The sequence below is a fragment of the Melanerpes formicivorus genome, unplaced genomic scaffold (genome assembly GCF_026170545.1).
Source record: "Melanerpes formicivorus ecotype bairdi unplaced genomic scaffold, bMelFor1.0.p_v2 SCAF_28, whole genome shotgun sequence".
Taxonomy (NCBI): Eukaryota; Metazoa; Chordata; class Aves; order Piciformes; family Picidae; genus Melanerpes; species Melanerpes formicivorus.
In genome coordinates, this window is record NW_027142380.1 from 3,351,324 (window position 1) to 3,373,749 (window position 22,426).

The following is a 22,426-nucleotide window of genomic DNA, read 5'->3' on the forward strand; positions in this document are numbered from 1 at the left end:
GGTATTTCTTCATAAGCATAGCCTCAAGCACTGCTGCCACTGATTTGCTTCTGCATATCTGACAAGACTCAAATGTGTGGCTATTCAAATGTCAGCTTTCAAATGCAAGATTTCAAAGCCCCGTATGGCACAGAATCGCATCTCACCGAGGTGAATTTGTTATTTGCTCTTCTAAGGAAGTCTTTGAACAAGTAGTGGTCTATGCTCATGAGAGAAAACCTGATGCATGCAGCCGGCGGATGTTGGGTTGTTCAAATTAACAATCCCAGCATGCTTGGTGTGACAACCACTTTTATAGAGATAGCATCAAAAAAAGTGGCTGTGGCCAATCACAGATAAAAGAGGAGAAAAGCAGAAGAGAGCAGGTAGTGTGGAATGAACTATTTCTCTGAAAAGGTAGCTGGAAAAAAATAGGTTTGTTGCTTCAAAGTATTCCCAGACCTAAAGTCGCAGTGCAAAAAGGAGGGCAGATAATTCACACAACCAAGAAGAATTGAGGCACAAAAGGAAAAGTACACACTAACTGTTCTACTTTGGAAATGAATGCATTTTTACTTACAGATCATAAAGTTTGTTTTTGCATAGATTTATCTGAAAGAAGAGAGCAAATCTTACCAACGAGTTAGTGATATTTACACAGAGAACCTAAGGGAGCCAGCCCTGGGTAGAAGCATCCATCAACAGAAAAGCTGCTTTTGATTCTCAGTCCATCTCCAACCTTGTCAAGTATATTTAAACATTGCATTTTACAGAATACACCAATTAAAATATCCTGTGAAGTTGAGTACTTTGATAAATTGCCTGATAATACAGTGCTTATGAAACCTTCGTTCCTTCTCTATTTTTGTCACTCATTACCAAGTCAAGAGTTGATAAACATCCTTTTAGTGCCCAATTCTTAAGTGTTTCTCACTGGATGCATAACAATGAATTCATTACCACTGGTACACAATTTGCATCGTTAGACAGAAAGAAATGGAAAAAGAGAGGACATGTTATGTACAGAACCTGGACAATTTGTCATATAATAACCCAATTTTTCATGTAAATGAGCAAAGAACAAATCAGATGAAGTTTGGGGTGGTTGGTGATTTTTGGTTGGGTTTTTTTTTTCTCCTCTCAATATTGTCCTAGAGGCATACAACAATAATCTCAGCTGTGGGAAAGCTTCACATCACACACAACAGAAACCCAAAGTCTAGAGCAGAACATACCATTCATCTGGAACACACAGGTTTAAGCAGTTGGGAACTCGGATAAAGTTGGGTAGGAGTTTCAAGTTGGGAACAGCAGCCAACAAGGTACCAACATAAACTGATTAACACAGAAAGAACGACTGGATCGTAGAGCTTCGGCTAACACATATCCTCCAGCAAGCTTTAAAATGTCTTTTTGATGGCTACATGTGTCTCTGGTCACTGGTTATTATTCTCCCATAATTTAAAAGGTCAATAATATCAGCTACGCCAGATTTAGAGTGACAAGAAAGAAATCTGATGCAAGTGTGGGATCACTGATCAATGACTGCTATGTATCTACTGCAAAGACAACGAAACACTCCCAGAAAAAAAGACATTTTAAATTGGCTACAAACGATTAAACATAGATTAAACAGTTTTCCAGCTTCTTATTTTCCATTTGTTTCCTGAACTCCACTGTCACAAGCAATTAGCTACACTATACCTTCATCTCGTAAGATGACATCCCAAGTATTTCTCAATTTGTTTTTAAAACCACGACATGAGTCTGAACACTACACCACTGGCCAAATGCACTAACGATCAAACAGCACCAAAAAAAAAAAGCCACAGCTCCTTTTTAACTGTTTCGTGTCTCTTTTCCACAAAAAGAAACGTTTTGCGTAGCTCCCATTCCTATCTGCCTCCAAAGCCAACACCGCAAAAATGATTCAGAATCACATCAGGTTTATTGACAAGTGAACAAGTAACAAATGAGCTTCTTTCAAATAGCTCCCAGCCACAGTTGCCGCCTAGAAACATAACAAAATTTTAATTGCACATAGAAAGAGCCTTACCTTCGATTTTGGCATACTCTGACAGTCGAGTGTAATTGACCAGAGCTGCTTGCTCCAAGCATTTACGGATGACTGTTTTTACCTCTTCTTGAGGGACCGGAGTAACTATGTCTTTCATCAGAACCTTGACACAAGAAAATCTGATTTGTTGTGGCATCAGGCACACAGGACTGCTTTTCTCCAAGCCTAGCACAGGCATCCATTCCTACACTAGTGCTGTGTGGCTCTGGGAGTATGCGTACAATATGCAGGATCTGCTACAAGGTCACCTTAGCCAGCTTGAGACGTGGGACCTACCCCACTGCTGTAGTATTCCACTTCTGTATCTATCCTAAGGCATGCTCCAAAATCTGTGCTTTTGATTTTTCAGGGCATGACATTAAGATCTATCACAACTCACTTAGTGTCAGGCAACGTTATGCCCTCCCTAGGCTTTGCTGATTGACTTGGGTTTAAGTCTGGGCTTGGCCATATTGCACGTTACCAGAAGTGAGAAGGTAGTTGCAGCAGCAGGAAGGCTGAAATAGGGATGGGGAGGATGATGGTGAGCGGGTTTCCTGTGTTCAAGGGGAAGGAGCCTGCCTTAAGATGGGAATTTCAGTGGACATCAGCCAGGCATCGCTTACAAGGGTCTGCAGTGTAGATGTTTGCCAGCAATATCCTCCACTCTTAACTACCAGCACAGACACGGGCTGTGCTGCCTTTAGTGGCCTCTGAGCTGAAGCAGGAGAGGCAGCAGCTCCACCTAAACCCCCACATTCCAGTATTCAGTATTGTTAATTTTATATCCTATGCTAACCAACAGTTCCTCAGGCTCTTCTGGATAGAAGATACATGAATACAAGTAATTTTAACTACCCTCTGTTGTTCTCACACTTACCCTTTCCAGCAGCGATAGAGTAGCTTTTAGTGCACCTTCTGGACGGCCAAATGGAAAGCAGTACCTAGAAAAATCACATCATGTTAACATCAGACCAGGTGCCTTCCCAGTGCTATAAAGGTGCTTTCCTAAATATGCCCAAGTAATTATCTAGTTCCTCTGCCCAGAATGACCAGTTTCTACAGGGTAACTTGCCAAAAGGGTTTGGTGGTGTGTGCACCAAGGGGTACTAACAAGGTGATAGATTTTAGCAGCTTACTAAGCCTGGGTGTCATCTAGAGAATTTTTAGACCCCCCAGGGGAGAGTTAAATACCATCTTCTTGTAAAAAATAGATTTTAAAAGCCCCTCTGCAAGGGACATTTACTTCCAGTCACAGTCCTGGCAATGCAGCAGGCTGTAAGTGACTAGGTGACCAAGCTGCCATCCCTGCCAAGGGGCAGCTCCTCAGGGCTCCCACAGGAGCTCTGTGTGTGGATGCTTGGGTTTGTGGATTTTCACATCACCTCACTGCATGCAGATATGTACAAGCTGCCCAGGACCCGGCTGGTGTGCTGGGGGCAATGCATCATTTTAGGAGAGGGCAGCAGCCACCCTTTCCATAACTAGGACACCCTTGCAGAAAGCCCTGCCTGATGCCATCACAGAATCGCAGAATGATTTGGGTTGTAATTGACGTATAAGAGAGAGAAGGGAAAATAAATGGGCAATAACTGAGCAGAAGGGAACAGAGAAGTGAGAGGGTGAGGGATTTTTATTGTTTATATATCTTATTAAAAATATTACCAGGCCTATGAGAAGAAAATGGTTTGAAAGATCCTTTAAATTTATATACTTAAAATCACTCTCCAGTTACAGGCATGCAACACTGGAAGTGTCATTGCCCTGTGTAGGTCTGTGCAACTTACCCAAAACTTCTGCATGCATTCAAAACCTGCCTTTTGGGTTTGCTGGTTAGAGGAGGGAGCTGGGAGGAAATGAGTCCTCTCACATTCAGCCTGGGCTCTCTGCCTTTACCTAAAATGTGTGATCTGATTCTCCAGAAGCAAACGAAGTCGCTCCTTGATCTCTTCAAATCGCTCTTTCTCATCTACGGTCACAGTTCCTATGCCGTCAGGCCTGGAGGAGAAATGCCATGAATGACTCAGACTTCACCTCACTACCCTGGAAACTCATCCCCACAGTACACACCACACTACCCTTTTGGAAGGGATGTCACCAACTATGGGACCTGGGACCAGGACACAGGTGGTCATAGCAGGAAAACTGCCAAGGGATCACAAAAAACCAACCAACCAAATAAATAAATATCTTGCCTCAGAGGGATATTCTGGATGTGGGCTCCCCTCCCCTTTATTTTTTTTTTCTGACACAGAGAAGTTGGAAAAAGCAGAATGCCCTTTTCCATATGGGTATATGAGAGGGAGCACAGTGCCAGCTCTCACCGAAGGATTGGGCCCACTGCTGACAAACCAGGGAGTGAATTTCTGTAGGAAAAGTCAGCTGCTACCTTAATACAATTCACAGCAGAAAAGCATATCGACAACAGGCATATATGCAAATAGAACATAAAATTCTGCACTCCTTCATAACCACTGAATCACCCCATTACTGGGATGTCTTGAAGTAAACCATCTTCAATATATTCTGCTGAGATATGCCTCCAGAGTGACATGCATTTTGTATTTGAAAATGCAATGCCTTTCCAGTAATTTAATTTGTAAAAGGTAACAGGTTGATACATTTTATCAGAGATTTTCTGACTATTCAGGGCACTCTGGTATTTCAGGAGTGCACAGGAGTGTGTCGTGAGACACCCAGGTCCTGCTGCTTGGGGGTATTGCTCATCTTTCACAGAGCACAGTGTGCAGGCAAACACTGATGAAGCTCTCCTGGGGCTGGATGATGCGGTGGTCTCTGTGCTCTTCCACCCCATTCTCTGCTGGTGCCAACCCATCCAAGAGCAGAAAGCAGCAATCCCCTCCTCCTCCCCACACCCACATGGCAAGACTCTGCTGTACAGCAGAATCCCGGGTGAGAGGAGAGAGCGAGGCTAATCCATCCACCAAAGGAATCGGCCAGGCAGACAATCAGCCGCGCTGCTTCCCACTGCCGGCAAGCAAAGTCCACGGATTTGTGTACTCCTGAACAACTCTGCCGGCACAGGCACTCTTTAGGTAATGTAAGACGTCTTAAAATTGAACAAATGTTCTTACTTAAAGGCCTCCTCCAGTGTTCAGCCTAAGCTCCATAAATCGACAGTACTAGACTGGTTTGGCTATACAAAAGACTTGGCAAGGGATTACAAAGCTTCTAATGAACCTCCTGTCAGGGGTTAATTGGTTGGCTTTATTTTCCTCTTAAAGATTCAAAGGCCCTAAACTTAAAAAAACCCAAAACTTCAAACCAACCAACAAGCTATAAAAAAATTAAAAGCTACAAAATCTGTACAACCACTTCTCCTTGACCCTGTGTTTAGTTAAAGCTCTTAATATCATAAACATGAACTCTGATATTCCAACACAGGTGAATAAACCATTAAAACATTTTGGAAGAGGAACTTGCAAACTGTGCATGGTATTTAGTGCAAAATTTTAAAGCTAAATATACATTTAATAAAACTTGCAACATGGACACAGAAAAAGACTTGAATACCAGGGCATGCTTTTAAATTTAAACAGCATTTAATCAGAAATCTTTACTTGAGTATTTGCCAAATTCATTTGTGTATTAAGGAGAGGAAAAGAAAAAAAAAGGAAAAGGAAAAAAAGATTTAGGCTGAAACTTTGATAAAATGTCTCAGCTGGGGAACACATTTCATAAACAAGTTTGGAAGTATGGATCTGGTCTCATTAGTACCTAATTAGGACTAGTTATTTTGAAGAAATGAGCAAGCCACACACACAAAAAATAAAAAAAACTAAATTAGATATTGAGCAAAAATTAATGTCTGAACATGCTTAATGTATTTTTATTCCAAAGTTAATATTCAGACAGAGCTCTTCATGCCTTTTGTGATACTGTGCACCTCACAGTGCTGGTTTGCTCCCAAGCAGAGGAGCAGATAACTCAAATGAGACCACAATAAATGCTGTACATGAAGGGGCAGGGTTGAAGACCTCATTTGACTTTTGGCATTTGGTTCTTCCCTTGTACCCATAACAGCTCACAGAGTGTCACTAGGTTAATTGCATCAGTGCTGACAAACGAGGTAGGAAAAGTTGCCTGCCTTGGTTGTGATTTGCTGTTGGACTGGAAATGGTCTGAAAGTTATGTTACCCTTTGCTGGGTCAATAAGCTCAACTGGTGAGATTTAATGGTGGGATCTGACAGCTTGGGTTGGGTCGCAGCCCTCTCACACGAATCACAGTTTCTCACTGTATTCAAAGGGCTTCGGTTTTGCCAAGACTCATCAATAATGAGTCTACTCATAGTAGACACCTAAAACAGGCAGACATGACCAGCATCAGTCATGTCCTGGTTGGGCAGTGTAAGCTCTAGCAGCATCACTTTGAAAACATTGACTCAAACAAAGATGAATGCTGGGCACTGGAGAGGGAACCTTAGGCCAATTAATCCCTCACACAAGTCACAGTGCCCCAAGGGATGCCAACCCAGCCACCAAGGAGTGCACAGACCATACAGGCTTGATCCCCTGGTCTTGGCCTTTCCCAGGGTCTTTGTGAGCCAGGAGGACATCAAACCTAGTGGCTCTAGCCATTGCTCCCTCCATGCAGGGCCCGCTGCATGGTGTAAACGCACTCTGCTCTCACATATCATGCTACAGCAAACTTGAGACAACCTACAGGTCAGCTGTAGCCATTTTTGGAGCAGCGCGGATGTCTGGAAGGGCCTGCCAACCGAGAGTCATCACCACGGCAAGGACTCCCTTTCTCACCCAGCTGTGGACTATATTGCATCTGACATGATGAGCATCTCTTGAATCTACCTTTCAAATTTTCGGCAAACCATTTTCTCACTGTCCTTCACAAAGTTGACATTTTCGGCAGCATGATAGGAAAGATGTCATGTCGGCTGCTTTTCAAGTTGTTGTCACAGTGGTTAGCACCAGTTCTGTCATCTTTGCTTTCCTCACAATCCCCCATCTTGAGCCATGTCACAAATAATAATACTTCCAATGTTTTTGTCAAATTTCAAAAACTATAACCCAGCTGCACATCTTCAGACTTAGTAGTTATGTTAATCTTTGTTGCTCATCTTCCCAGAAGCTGAAGCATTAGGAACTCATTAATTAGTGACAAATGCAGGATATACATAGAACTGGAAAAAAACACTACCCAAAGCCCTGCACTTAATTTATTAGCTTGATAATTTTGAAACCTAATTAAATATTCAAGTCAAATACACTTTTAAAATGTAATCTTTTTGAGAGAACATATTTATTTTCCCTTTTGCAAGAACACAAAGGGTATATAGCTCAGCATTGCTGTAATTTCAGATTCACTTCTGTGCTCTAGACAATTCCAGTACATGGCTGATGGGGCTGAAAAAAATCCCCAGGAGTAGCTCAAGTTGCACCAGCTCGTTCTGATGCTTATTGGCAATTTTGTTTTCAGCCAAGTTCTCCAGACCAACTTTGATATTTGCTCTTTGATCTCATGGACAGAAGCATCGACTCCTCCAGTGAGCAGCAGTGCTGAAGCAAGGCTGGCTAAAACGCAGCTGGAGGAAATGGATGTTTGCACATGCAGTCATTAGTACACTGAAGCAGTGATGAGAGGAGAGCAACAGGGGCAAAAAAAATTCTCTGTGTACGTGGTATATACAGATGCACGAGGGACACAATGGGTTTGAGTCCATGAACTTGGGTCAACAAACCACACAAGCAGCTCCATCTTTGTGGGGAGAGAATTTAATCTGATTCTCTACAGCTCCTGCTCAGGGACACTGGAGGTGTATGGCAGAAGTTGTGGGCACAGAGGGAAGCAGAAGGGCAAAAAAGGCAAGAAAAATAAATAAGGAAAATTTTAATTATAAGTAAACAAGTTTCAGATGACTCCTTCTGCTGCAGATTCACTGTGTTGGCTCTAAACTAGTAAATTCCCACTGTAAATATTTCATATGGAAAGTTTTAAATGCCACTTTCCTAATCCCCCTTGTTTTTAAGTTTTAAGCCAAGAAAACAACATCAACAAAGCAGGTGGTGAAATACAAAAAAAATAATGGTTGCAATTTAAACAGCAAAAAATGATGGCCCTTGTTTAGCTTAGATGGTTTCTGCAAATTCCAGGGCTAATTATAAATTATAATTAGGACCTGGGATCCTAAGGCCACTGCTTTATTCTACGAGTCCCGCCTCCCCCCATGCCCTTTTCTAATTATACCCAGTGCCCCCAGGGCTAGTTATGCTGCTAAAACAAATATATCAAAATGATTGTTTTAACAAAGACTAATATATGAAGCAATAGCATGCATTCGTATGCAATCATAAATATACGGTATAGCTTCAGTGCTTTAATCTCTTTGACATAAGCCTGTACGAAATACCACGGCGGCTTCTCAACGAAAAGACATATCATCTTTTACACCTTTTATGTTTAAACTTGTCTACACTTTTTCTTTTTTTTTGCCTTTTTTTTTTTTTTTTTTGAAAGTGGGGAAAATATTGCTTACACGTAGCAAACAGATCTTTGCACGCACTGTGAGCCCTGGCATGCAGAGCCAAGGAGAAAAAAAACAATGTCAAAAACTGATGCAAATAATTTGATTTTTTAAGTAACAACTCAAATATAAAACACGTGCTGCCTTCAGCTCCCTTGCTGGTTGCCAGGTGCAGCACATATGAGCTATACAGTAAACATCGATGATTAGTGCCTTGGACGGCATGTGTCAGGAGAGGCTTTCAAAGGATCCCTTGCAGGAAGACCTGGCTGTGCAAAGTCCCACCGGTTGCATGGAGACTGGCTCTGGGGAGGTGGGCAGGACCACAGCTGCCTGCCTGCTGCCTCCTACATCTCCCCCCAGCAAATCTGACCTGAAAGAGCCCACCTGTTCAGACCCCTTGAAAAAAAAGCTTATTCAGCAAACATCGATTTTCCCCAACTCCCCTTTCTTCTGGGAATTCACACCCTGCAGGAAAAGCTGGTTGAAAGCCCTTTGTTCAGTCCAACCCTCCGCTGGCTCTCCTGGGCGCACCCCAGCAGCCTGCTCAAGATGCTGCAGAGCACAGGAGCCATTTCGTCCTCCCAACTCCTGCCTTCCTTTGGCTTGGGCTCTCCTCCACACCGCAGTGCTGAGCCAAGTCACAGCTCATCGCTTCCCATGTGCGATCTGCACCCCTGACGCACCGCGGCTGAACCGGATGGTTTCTGAGCACTGCCATCCTACACCCATTGTAATGAATCACGTCAGTGTCCGCATGGAGCTGGTGATCTGCTGGTGGCTGGCAAACCACCACCCTTCAGCACAGATCCTATTCGACAGACAGCCATAACACACACACTGTCACTGGGGACTTATCACAGAGCTGCTTGGGACACAGAGACAGCACCTAACAAAAGGTTACGGGTATTATACTCTGCCAGGCTTTAACCTGCTTTACTGCAGCCAGGGTGGTAGACTCGAATGGGGCATGGAAACTAAGCACAAAATACCATGGGGAGCACATGAAGATATTATGATAAAGCATTCACATACCTACTACTTCTTTTGAGGGACCAAGAATGTAATTTTTTGTGTTTTGTTTTGTTTTTTTTTTTTAACTAGGTGTAAGGAAATCTTGCATTTATGTGAAACAGTCAGAAAAAAATTACAATTGTGCTATTCAGGCTTTTCAGTTCCTTGAGGTCTATGACAGTAACAACAATTCTGCTATCTTCCAGTTGTGAGAAACTAATGAAAGCGATGCTCATGTTAGCTACTGAAAATGCTGCTTCTTGGAAACAAGTTTGATGCTTTAAACACATACCTTATAGAGGAAAAGTCAAACCAAATTAATAGAGAGACTTGTAACTACTTGGACATTGGGTAAATTGTCATCTAACCACTCACACAAAATGACATTTTTCAGGTGCTTTTACACTGGAAGAGATTCCATCCAGCATGTTAATTTTGATAAGCTCAACAATTGCTAATAGTTAGCGTGAACACATTTGGGATTTTAGTCTTATTTTTAAATGTTTGGAATTAGCAAGTGAAAAAAAGAGTCTTTTGTTTGTTTGTTTTAAAGTTTAAAAATGAAGTTATTATATGTCTAAACCCAAAAAAGGCACATGCTAGACCAAGGTCACTCCTGAGGGCCACTCTTTCAAAAGGGGCAGGAAACTCAAGGTTTTGGAGCCAACTTTGGGCCTGGGAAAGGTGAGCTCAACTTTCTGCTTCCCGATGCCTCCCCTGTACACAGACAGGGAAGCAGTGAGGCTTTTCCAACGCATCGCCTCTCCGTGTGTCAAATGACACCAGCAGTACTGTCACAGCCCCCCAATGTGAGGATACCAATAAACATAGAAACAGAAGGCAGGGAAAGACTGGGGTGATCATGTAAAATCTTCTAGAATTTTACCCCAATTATGTCCTCTTTTTTAAGCACAAAATTCCATTCCAGCTTCCTGCCTTCACTGGTGTTTGGAGAACTATCCATAGAGGAAAGTGACAGTCTCATTACTATGGTAGTGGTCCCAAATGCAAACATGTGTCAATAAACACACAGTCAGTGGTGCTGGATGCCTCAGTAACTCTATGCCTTTCTTACCTGTCATGTAGGTAAATGCATCAAAAATCCCTACAGCTTTCATAATGACAGGACTTTACAAAAGACATCCAGTGATACCTTGTGGACAAAATCCTGTTATCAACTCCCTAGTGACCACAGCAGTGAAAAAGCCTGAAGTTCCTGTCTTAGTGAAGGGCCAGTACCTGGGTAGCAGAAAACCATGTAGATATCCAGCAAGCAATTTTTGGCTGGTCCCTGCCTTCCTGACAGCCTGCATGTAACATATTCAGGTATCGGCCGGAGGTGAAACTTAGGACAAGGAGTTTACATTTAACTCTATTTTTAGTTGGATGAACATAACAGAAAAATTAAGGAGACTGTCATGCAAATAGCAGTGATTTACAGCTTTGGTTTAGAGAGATTATGTCAGGCTTTCAGGGGTCTGAATAAACTACAGGAGCCCAAAGGAGGGGGGGGAGACCAAACCCTGACACAAAAAGCAAGAGGGCTCCAAAACATGCCCACAGATCCCATTTTGACCATTTCACCTGCTGCAGCTGCAGGGTCAGCTCCAAGCTGGAGGTGCATTTCCACCAGCAGCTGTCCTGCTCCCATCCTGGCTGCGGTGCGGTGGCCGTGCCACTGAGGAGGGAGCTGGACAGGCGAGGAGGCATCGTCCCCATGCTGACGCCTGTCATCCTGTCAGCCTTGACCTTCAGGCTGTCCTCAGCATCCGCACCACAGCCTGCCTGCACTTCCCCGCTGACTGCGAGCGACTGTTGTCTCGCTGCCTGACCTTATGCAAACACGATACAAACAGACAGCCCACCTCAGCTCCATCACTGTCTGCTGCTAATACAGGAGATTGATAGCCACATGGAATTATCTCCCTGCTCAACCTTCATTACTGGGTGGCATATTCTGACTGACAGCCAACCTCGTTCTGCAGAAAGCTAAACCACCCATTCGACCACCCATTCGGGTTTCTTTACTGTCTAAAAGCAAAGGAACTTCCTTTTGTAAAGAAAATCGACACTTTCTCAGTTTGGACAGAAGAAGCCTTTGTTGAATGGAAAAAACTCTTGCAAGTTGAATTCTTCCCAGAGCACCATGCACGCTGATAACAACACAATGCACAGCTGCTCCAAGATGTTCTGTTGGATACTAAGCCAGGTCCTGGGGCAGGTGTGCTCCCGCCTCTACAAATTTTACATGGGAAGTTTTCACCTCCCCCATGAGCTACAGGTTTCCTGGGGAGAGCATGGCCAACACTATGACAATGAGCAATGTATGGATGCAGCAGGTGGGAGCTAAAGGGGTTAGCTAAAGAGACCCCAGCTTTACACACGTCACAACTGCCACTAAGGACTGCATGAGTAAATATTGGCTTTTCCTCGCTCTCTGCCAGCCAGCTCACGAACGCACGATGCATGAGTCCTTAACTGCTTTCTGAGAAGAAATTGTGACTCCTCTGCTCTGATATTCGTCTTTCTGAGAGTAGACACGGAGCTGTGTTTTCCCTCAGACCCCCTGTGGTCCCCTTCTGTGACTTTATGATAGCAGAAGCCAGAATCCACACCCTACAGACTTTACACCAAACTCTCAGGCGCTGCTCAGAACCTGCCCTTGGGGGCAAAGTGCAGTGTCACAGCCATGAAGCTCCAGCACGGAGCCTCCTGCAACCCTCAGGCAACACAGAGATGGCAGTGGCCAAGAAGGAATATGAACTTTCAGCCTTCTGATGAGAAGTCAACCAGCAGCTAAAGACAGATAAGTCATCATACAACATCTCATTCCTCTCTTGGAACATGTTAAATTAATACTCAAATAGCCCATCCACACTCGAGCTGCTCCTTTAAAGAGTACTCAGTAGTCTCCTAGCATGGTGCAGCAACTACACACCACTCAGGGCAGCTGAGCAGGCATGGGAGACAGCACACAGGTTTTAAAGCAAGACATTTTCCTGAACCCAAAGCTCTCTGGACTCATGGAGAGGCAATGACAGGGTGTTCCCTTTGTCAGTGCCATCAGACACCTCCTGCCACCAATCCAAGAGAAGGTTCCAGCTCTGTCAGTGTTGGACCCTGTGAAAATGTACATGACTGGCATTTGCCCTCCTCTCTGTTATGGGTCAAATGGGCTTTGAACCAGGTCCTGTACTCACAACAGCATCCTGCTGGTGCAAGCCCTGCATTTGGAAGAGGAGTGACAGGGACAGCCAGTTTCACCTGCCCAGTCCCATCACCTACATGCTGTGTGAGATATCACCTAAACATACACCTATATAACTCCATGTCCTGACCCTCTATGAGACTTGGGTGCCCAAATACCATCCAGCTCCCAGGAGAGTGCCAGACTCAAATGCCTCAAATGCCATAGGCCTCCTCATGCCATGGGGATGATGCAAACTGCCCAGTGTGCTCAGTGACCGAGGAGCCCTGTGCCCTCTACAACACATTTCTGTGCACTACACACTTTCGCTTACCTTTTTGGCTCTGGATTCGGCTGGGCTTTGGAATCTTTCCTTTTTTTGGACTCCTTTTTGGAATCCTTTTTTGTCTCTGCTTCAGCGGCTGGGGCATGAGACACTTTTCCCCCCTCGCCTTCTGCACTTGGCTGTGACCCACCAAGTAACTCTGCCATGAGTTGGCTTTGGGGAATGATTGAAACGTGTGGGGGTGCAAGGCCAGCAGCAAAAGTGAAAGAAATAAGAAGTAAGCATGAAAGAAATCAAAATGAAACAAAAGGAAATTAAACTGAAAGGAAACAACTGAAATCAAGTAACAATTGGCAAAGAAAGAACGAACAAGCAAAAGAAAGTCAGAACTAAAAAAGAAACTAAGGAAGCAAAAACTCGGTTTCCATGACAAGATGTATGAAAGTAACTGCAAAAGCAAGTGGCAGCCTTGCAACGTGAAACCTGGGCAATGTGTGTCATAACTCAGGATGGTATTTACCAGAGGGTTTGTGAAAACAATTATTTTATAACATTCCTCCCTTCCTTCAGCAGCATATGCAAGATAGAGAGCGACATCTCAAAGTATATAATACAACTTAACAGAAAACAGCAGGAAATGAAGCTGCAATAGATGCTAGAGAGCTGTCAACAAAATAGACAGAAAAGGAGAAAGCACAGCTCCGGTTCCTCCCGTCAAAGGTTTGCCACATTTGAGAGAAAGGCATGGACTGCCTCTGGAATTGAAATTGCTTTGCAACAGCAGCAATATAAAATTTTCAGTAATGTCTAAGCAATTTCCAAACTGACGTCACACGGACTTTAAATGAGACATGGGTGCCTGAGGGCTTAAAGCCCTTCTGAACACTGAAGTTTGATACTGCTGAAAATCTCACTGCTGCAACTTGTCAGATCCTCTTGCATAGCAATTAAATCAGTACAGTGTATCATTTGCTTCTGTATTCAACCTGTGACAGCCACATGTACATCACCTCTATCTTGTCCAGAACTGCATCTAGCAGGTTCCTGGGTAAGAAAGTTAAAACCCCTAATTTTTGGATCCTCTATGTGCATTTTTATTGCTTACATTAAACAAGCAACGAAACAAACAAACAAACAGACTATGCCACTAGAAGCGCTGCTGCCAAACATCCACTGTGAAAACAAATTGGGGACTGTTGTGCATTATCCAAGGAAACCTATATTTGACAAAGTCATCCCTTGTTGGCAGGGAGCTGCTAGCCAAGAAGAATTCCTTACCTGTTGCCATGAACATGTGATGCACAAAAGGCAAAGCTGTAGTGAAGTAAGGTGGGGTCAATCATAGCTCCGTTTTCTGCGCGCTCTAGCAAATCTCTGAGGTAGCAGAGATGTCTGTGACAGCCTCTCACTCCATTACGTGCACAATACTCATCTAGCACAAAGACCTGGCCAGGACTAAACCAGCCCTGTTTAGAAATAAAGAGACTTGATTTTAAATATGAGTTATTAAATGCGAAAGCTATCAGATTTGGAGGTGCAGTGGTCAACTGTTCTAATAAAAGAAATACAAACCTAAGGCTACATTAAGGAAGAAAGAGAGAGGTCACTTTTAAACAACACAACCTGTATATAATCATCTAAATACAGCATATACTCAGTGCAACTGTTAACAACAACATATTATGCTACCATTAAAGGGGAATGTCACTTAAAATGCTGGAAAGTTAGTCCAGTTCATGTCAGTGCCTTGTGAACAAAGGACAAAAAAAAAAGTACACCTTTAAGAGATTTAAGAGATGACAAAGGTTTGGTTATTTAAACAGCATGAAACATTTCAGGGGTGGGATTGTGCATTTGGCCAGGAGCAAGAAGACTGATCTGAGTGAGAGTACGAAGGATTACACTGAATAATGACTTCTCCTGCATCTGGCAGGTAGGAATGTCCTGTAGACAGAGGAAGGTAGCTCTGCAGTATCAGAAAGGGATGTTTCCCATCGTCCTTGTTGCATACCACTGGTGATGTGCTCTGCCATCGCCCACCTCCTCGGCACTGAGGCAAGGGGAAGCTCTGCTCACCAGCAGCATGTCTTTATCTGTCCAGAAACCTCGGATTATTTCTGTCTGTCAGTCCTGAGGGCCTGGTGACACGTGGCTTGTAGTGCAATGCCCAGGCTCCCAAGGGGGACACCTGTGCCTGCGAGGGGACAGCTCTGGTGAACGTCCTGGGACAGTGGAAAAGAAGCACGCCTCTGCCTCGGGGAAAGGCGCTAGCAAGAACAAGAATATTCTTGTAGACTGCTTTGCAAAATGCTGCAAAACCGTCAATATTTACATGGAAATTTGGGTGCTAAACAATTGCTAAGACGCAGCTCTGGAATGCATCAAGCTGCAAAATCTTTCATCGTTTAATTGAAAAGTTCCTGCAGCGGGCGGGAGAGTAGTTGAGGCAGAGCACTGCCCCTATAGGCAACTTCTTTGCCACCCCATCTGTTACCCCAAATGCTACATCTTAGAAACAACACTGCTGTGAAAGATTAAAATATATTTTCTACCACTCAGATGACACCAAATCTTTTCTAGATGCCAAAATAGCTGCTTTGAAAAGAGTTGAAGAAATATCAATTAAGAGCTCAAAGACATAGAGAAGAATTTGCTCATCCTTATTGGGCCAACTCCAAAACAGATTGAGAAAAGAATTAAAATAATGAGGGGAAAATGATAGATATAGGGAGTAGCTACAGAGCTGGGATCACTAGAAGTGCACATTTCAAAATGAAGACACAGAACAATGCAGATGGGATGGCACTCTGGAAGACTATTTTTTGGGGAGGGGTATATTTGCCTTCGCCACTTTCAAAGGTATTTTTGTTTGCTTTTTGGTTGGTGGCACTATGCCCAATTCTGGATTTATGTTGCCTGTTTGCTGTACCCTTGGACTGTCTCTTCACCTTGCCTCTCTTCACAGAAGTCTTTGGCACAGAAAAAATACAGAAATGCTGTGATTGCTCTGCAATAGGAAGCGGTCTGCATTTGGTTACTGGGGGAGAAATGCAGTATTCACTTAACGCAGACAAAGGACTTAGTCCTCCCTTTGGCCCTACTGGCATCAATAGGAAGGCTAGCACTAATTTCAGTGGAGTCAAGTATCAAACTCAGAATCTGGGGCAAAGGAAGCAGGAGGCTGGACCCAGTGATATGGAGCACCACATATTGCTCTCCTGCATCACAGTCTGAGAAGTGCTGGTCCTCAGGCAGACAGAAGGGATGGGGGCAAACACTCAAGATTGCTGCCACGGCTCAGTGAGGGGAAGCATGAGCAGAAGCTCAGAGGCTCAGTGATGAGCCTCATACCTCATGAGAGCACAAGCAAGCAGACTATGGGTAGAGAGATCCAGAGCCCACAGGGACCAGGTGGTCTTCTTTTACATGGCAGAGGTAGGAAATAAGAAACCTGCTGCTGAATGGGGTTCCAAAGGAGCAGTAAATGCTGCTACCCACAGTGCCAGAAAAAAAATCTAAGGTTTGTTGAAAGGTGGTACTCAGATAACTCTCCCACATCGTCAGGCAGATCTTGGCTCTTGATTAAGATTTGCCTGGCACAACCAGCTGACAACCAGCCAGTCTGGCAAACGCAGCTGATAGTGATGACACACCGGGTGTCTCTCCTCAGTGCAGTTAGGTGTAGCTCAGTGTGGTCTCCCAGATGGTCTTCAATAGCATGAGGAAACCTGAAGGGGACAATGGAGGAAGGCTACAGAGCACAGGGAGTTTGACTGTGTTCAACAAGCTGAACTGCACAGAGATAGGGACACATGTCCCAGGCAGCAGCATGGTGTGCAATGGGAGCTTTGGAGCTGGGTAAAGCATGGCTTGGTCAGAGTTTGTGAAACAGTGGCAATTTTTTCAGATGGCAAATGCAGCTTTTGTGCAAACCAGAATTTTTAAGGGAAAATTTTCACTTTTCAGTAGCTGAATTTTCTCATTTACCATAGGAAAACTGAAAGAATTGAATTTTGGTGGCCTGCTGCATGGACCTTTTAACCTGACTCCTTCACATCATCTCGGCTAGGCTGGGAATGCTGGAAGACCACCTTTCCTCAGTACATGCTGTGCTGCATTATGTGAATCCCATGAATATTGACTCATCATGGGAAATACAGCTCCAGCAGGGACCTGGCTGCATGAGCTGAATGCCGGCAGTGGGTTGGAAATTCTTGGGAAGAGATGAAGGGCAGTCTCAGAAACAATGCACACATCCAGGCAAAAGGATCCATACTGGTCTGGAAGAGATGCACACCCTTCCCAAAAGTCCAGGAAGAGCTGTGAATGCAGCTGTACTACCAGTTTGTGGACAATGTGCAGGAGCCCTCAGCAAGTTCTGCAGAAAACGCTCTTCCCCTTTCCCAGCACAGTGCTCTCTGCCAGCAAACATCACTTCTGCACAGCTGAGATTACTCAGCCAGCCTGCTTGTTTTCACAGGGATGCCAGGATCCGCCAGCGAGTGGGCTTGCAACAACGTTGTTTAACCTGGTTCCACAGAAAGAAGGTGATGATGAGTTCTCCTCTATGTCAGGGTAAGCCACTGTGTCTGGACAAGTCTTCCTTGGCACCTCCACGTCCACATTTGAGAACAAAAAGATGATGCAAAACTCTGCAGGACCTGGCATGGGAATGTCCTGTAGGGAGAACAACAATTGCCCAGCAGCATAGAGTGGACAGAGCAGGCTTACCATGGGGTCATCACTCCTCCAGGCAAGTCAGTGCGGTGGTATCACCAATGTCCCACACATACCAAGAGCAATGGGAGCTCTTTGCAGTTGAACCCAGATTTTGAGGTCAGTCTGGGGTTTTTTATGCCATAATCAGGACAAAACCATATTAAAATAAGTAAAGAAGCATGTGAAATCTAAGCATAGCTGAACACAGATGACTGTTCTCTCCTTTATAACACTCTGCAATAGGTGATTTGAAAGAGGATGGTTAATTGGTGATGCTCTGCTCTGGTGAGGCACAAGTCTTGGTGCTGAGGGGAGATCCACCGCTTCAGTAGCTTCTAGCAAGGGCCTAAACATCTCAGTAACAAGAAGGGTGGCTGGTGGGTTTCTTGAAGAGAAACATTGTTAATCATTTTCAGTAACAGCCTTGCACCTCTCCACAAATTTAATTCAATGGCTCTCTCACCAGGCCCAAAATTGCACAGAGACAAACCAGCTGCAAGCCAACCTGTCAGACATGCATGGATGGGGATGGACTTCCTAAGATCAGCCATGCGTGGGGAGCAGAAGCTGCATGCCAAATTCACTGCCTGCTGGAGCAAAGACCTCAATGGAACTGGTGAGAAACCTGCTGCAGGTCTGACAATGCTCCCACCAAGCCTACTTGTACCACTTGGGTATCTGAGCACACTTTAGCCTTCCCCCACCCCAACCTTACCTCAGGGGACATCCACAACCATTCCTCCTAGCCCTACCGATTGTCAGGAATGTGACAACTCACTACCACTAATGGCACTTACTGGATCTTAGCATTTCTGAGTGATCAGCTCTTGCATGTGGTGCAAGGAGCACAGCAGGTGAGAGGAGCACCATGGTGGAGAGGGACATGGAGGACAAGATTTGAGATTGACGGCCTCACTGTTAACTGCTCAGTTGTGTTCCCAGGTTGCTGCTTTTAACAGCAAGCCACTGAAGAGCCCCAGATCCACGGACTGCACAGCTGGCAAAAGATGAAGGCTATTGGCACCGCGCGGTCCCCCTGCTGAAGAAGCCCACAATGGCATCCCAATGTGGAGGTTTCTGTGCAGCACTAAGAGGGTGGCAGGTCAGGACCTGTCCATATTGAGGATAGGACCTCTATTTCAGGCCCTTCTACAACGGCTTCATCCTACTGTTTTCTCCTCAAACTAAGAGCCTCGTCATCCTCCTCACTGAAACTGCTAAAAATTAATTATTCAGGTTGTATTGTTAAAGGTCCATTTGTCATTTAAACCCTCACAGTACCTAAGAGTCCCCAAGCACTACAAGCTTTCCTGGAGCATCTCAGTGCCACTGTCTTATAGACCATGTTACAGAGCAGTGGGCTGAGAGCTGCAACCTGTGCTAGCAAGAATAATCTAGACAGACATGCAACTACATGAGCATGGATGGACTGCAGCAGCACTGCAGTTATCCACCTAGTCCCATCTGTTGCCTGCTTGGGTTCCCTGCTCATAAAAGAAACACAAAGCTGGGCCACTGTTATTCTTGGTGGGACTCCACTGACATGGGAGGTGGTGCCAGATCATCATTTTCCCCCTGTTCTTTCCTCCAGAAGACTCTGGAAGGCAGTGTGGGAGGCTGCAAAACATTGCTCTCTACTTCACATCCACACACTGAAATTTGTCTTTCAAGGAAGAAACATTTTAAGCATTGCAAACAGAAATGATCAAGACAGTGCAACTGGAGAGTAACAGCAGCCAGTTCACTGCAGGTAGCCTCTCAAAAGAAAATATCTCTGGGCCAAATTGAAACCTGGTGTAAACAGAAGTCAATCTTCCAGCAAAAGGGCATTTAGCCCCCACTCGCACTAGCTTTGACTTTGCTGCTTGTTGTTTATATCACTAGAGACCAAAGAATATACTTGCCAGACAAGAATAGGAATCATTAAGTCTGTGGTCCAAAGTGAGGCGCTGAACCATCTCAAAGAGTGAAGCGTGGTCAAAGTTACAGGGATTGGAAGAGATAAATTCATCCATGCCATGCTTTTGAGCTCTATCTGCATCTGTTCATTTATACATATAGAGAAAGACACCATTTAGAGAGATATAAGACATTTTAGTTGACAAATACAACAGAAAAAAAATATACAGTATGAAGCATGAAAGCTACATATCTCCTCTTTCTTACATTGCCATTAATTTTTCTCTTTGCAGGCTACACAGTACATTTTTCACCTCCCATTGTCAACTTGCATCAGTTGTGGACTGTCGTATTGCATTTAGGCAAAAGACTTGAGACTTAACATCTTGTCAAGTGCTCATTAGAGTGCATTTATTCTGTACTTAAAACCAGAACACAAACCCAAGAAGTTACTCTGTATCTTGCAATACATTATGAGTTAACAGAATTTTGGCTCACATCAGTAAATTAGCTCCTATTTAGATAGTTGTGCTTAATTATAATAGATTCTGCCCTTCTAAGGAAGTTACAGCTCTAGCACTTTATATTTACTAGGTTTTTTTTCCCCTAGGTATCAGACCAGTTGCTCCTTAACCAAATGCCAATGTTTGTCTCCCCATGGCAATTTTTTCCCTAATGGCAACTTCAAATGCTACCTCGCTGAAATAGAAAGATGCTCTTTTAAGCATGGCTAAGAAGTTACATTGATATGTAGTTTGTTGCCACTGAGGCAGTAACCTGATAGTGTGGCGGAGCTGCCACTCATCCCAATGGAGAGACTGAATTTCTTCTCCCTGGATTACGAGCTGCCATTTTTGGGTGAATTAACAACCTCAACGTATTCACACTTCTCTGCTTTGGGCAACATTTATGGGCACTAACTCCTAGGGGCTAATTAATTAATCTCAACATGGTTAACTAAAAATACACCGAATTCAGCAGTTGAAATGAAGCCGCCAAGCCGGCCTGGGTGCGGCCAGCCGGGACCCCGCTGGGAGCAGGCTTTGTTCTACCAGCGGCCGGGGAACTAAAGGACACCTTTCACTTGGTTTTGTCTATGCTCAGCTTCCTACTATATGGGTTCTTGCCAAATCCTCGACAAAGAAAACAAGATTTAAATCCTTTCCCTGTTTATAGCCTCCTAAGGGAGCTGGGTGGCCTTGAAACAATGTGGCTGAAAGGACATAAAAATGCAGTTTTCCGCAACAGTAGTATATGGTAACCGTATTTGTTTTAAAACAAAATCCCTCTTTCCCAGAAAGAAAGAGAAATCCTTCATTAAAAAAATAATAAAATAAAACAAAATAAAATAAAATGAAAAGATCTTACATGATAATGAGACAATGTTCTTTGATATGTTCTTAACTATTTCATATTAAGCTGTGAAGGATGGCATGTCTTCCTAAATACCTCTATCATGTCTGTGCTCTCAGATATTATTGATCATTGGAAGCAATTTTTACATTTTCTGTATAGTCTGTCATTAGCTATATACAAACTACATAAATAACATCACCCACTGGAAAGAAATCAGACAAATTAAAACATGTAACATTTCAATTAGCTGCTACCAATACTTAATTCAGTTGTAGCTGGCAATTTTCCTCATTAAAACCCTGCTGAATAAACACTCATTTTTTTTCCTACAGCTGGTTAATTTTTGAGGGTCTGCTACCCTGTTTTGCTCCGTGTGCCAGGTCCTGCTGCCTCCATCCCTGGTCCCCAATCCCCCCTCCACTGGCAGCTCCGTGCATTCAACATAGGGACAGAAGAAGTTACTAAAGGTGCCAAGTGATGTGGCAGTACAAGGGCTGGCTTGGGGGATGGGGACAACCTCCCTGATAAGTGCATCATCTCCACTGCACCTCTCCAGCATCCTTGGGCATCCCACCCAGCCCTGGGGCTCACAGGATGGGCTGGCTCCTGTCTGTTTTGACAGCCTTCTGCCCCATTGTCTCTGTCCCTCTGGGCCAAGATCAATCTGATTGCATTTGCTCCCAAAGAGTTTGTCTGTGCTGTTTCGGATTCCATCCTTAGTGTCCACAAAATGTTTTAACAGATATTAGACTATTTTTAATGGCTTGCTGCTCTGCCTGGCTCCTCAGAGTTGACTGCAAGCTGACAAATTGGCTGGAGGCCTTCATTTGCCAGCTTTGCTCAGAGATTGTATTATTTTTCAATTAGAAGTCCTGATACACTGTCAATCCTCGTGCTCAGCCAACGAGGCTCTGAGAGCTGAGTAAATCAGCTGGAAATTTGAAGAGTCCTCTAGCCCTTTAGCTGGTGAACTTCTTTGAGCATATGTGCTAGAAAGCAAGCTTGAAAGGATTATTTTTTATTCCAGGCTAATAAGCTTTCCCCCACTTTATGTTTTCTGAACAAGGTGGGCAGAGAGTGAACTTTTGGCTGGTATGAACCAGGTCAAGCTCTCCTGGCTTCCATGGAGCTGAGGGTCTCTCCTGTGGGTTTTAAGAGGCAGGGGCACAGACAGTTTCCCACCAAGTGGGTCAATAGACACAATGATTAAACAGCTTTCACAACTGTCCATAACCAGGGGCAATTCTATTTTCATTAATCACTTTGAAGTCACACCTTACTGAGCATCCTCTTTGGTGCCTGCTCAAAAGTCCATTGCCCCAGATTTCCCCACCTGAGAAAAACCACCTGAAGAGACATCAGACGTGACATTGCATGAGCTCAAGTGACCAAAAAAATATGAGCTGTATGACTCCTGCTCAGTTGGTGT

At 44.1% G+C, this 22,426-nt stretch overlaps 1 protein-coding gene across 16 annotated transcripts in view; it reads right to left on the reverse strand.

The window, feature by feature from the left end:
• The window catches only part of CADPS (calcium dependent secretion activator), a 228,509-nt gene that overhangs the window by 69,911 nt on the left and 136,172 nt on the right, over positions 1 to 22,426 (reverse strand). For 9 of the 16 annotated variants that reach the window (XM_068154253.1, XM_068154252.1, XM_068154251.1 and 6 more), the window contains exons 12-16: positions 19,647 to 19,783; positions 14,302 to 14,489; positions 3,932 to 4,033; positions 2,916 to 2,979; positions 2,036 to 2,159 (exon numbers count right to left, since the gene is read on the reverse strand). In XM_068154253.1, the coding sequence (XP_068010354.1) occupies positions 2,036 to 2,159; positions 2,916 to 2,979; positions 3,932 to 4,033; positions 14,302 to 14,489; positions 19,647 to 19,783 (615 nt within the window). Of the gene's footprint in view, positions 1 to 2,035; positions 2,160 to 2,915; positions 2,980 to 3,931; positions 4,034 to 13,071; positions 13,237 to 14,301; positions 14,490 to 19,646; positions 19,784 to 22,426 lie in introns of all 16 variants that reach the window. The other 7 variants (XM_068154246.1, XM_068154245.1, XM_068154250.1 and 4 more) reach the window with 1 other exon arrangement.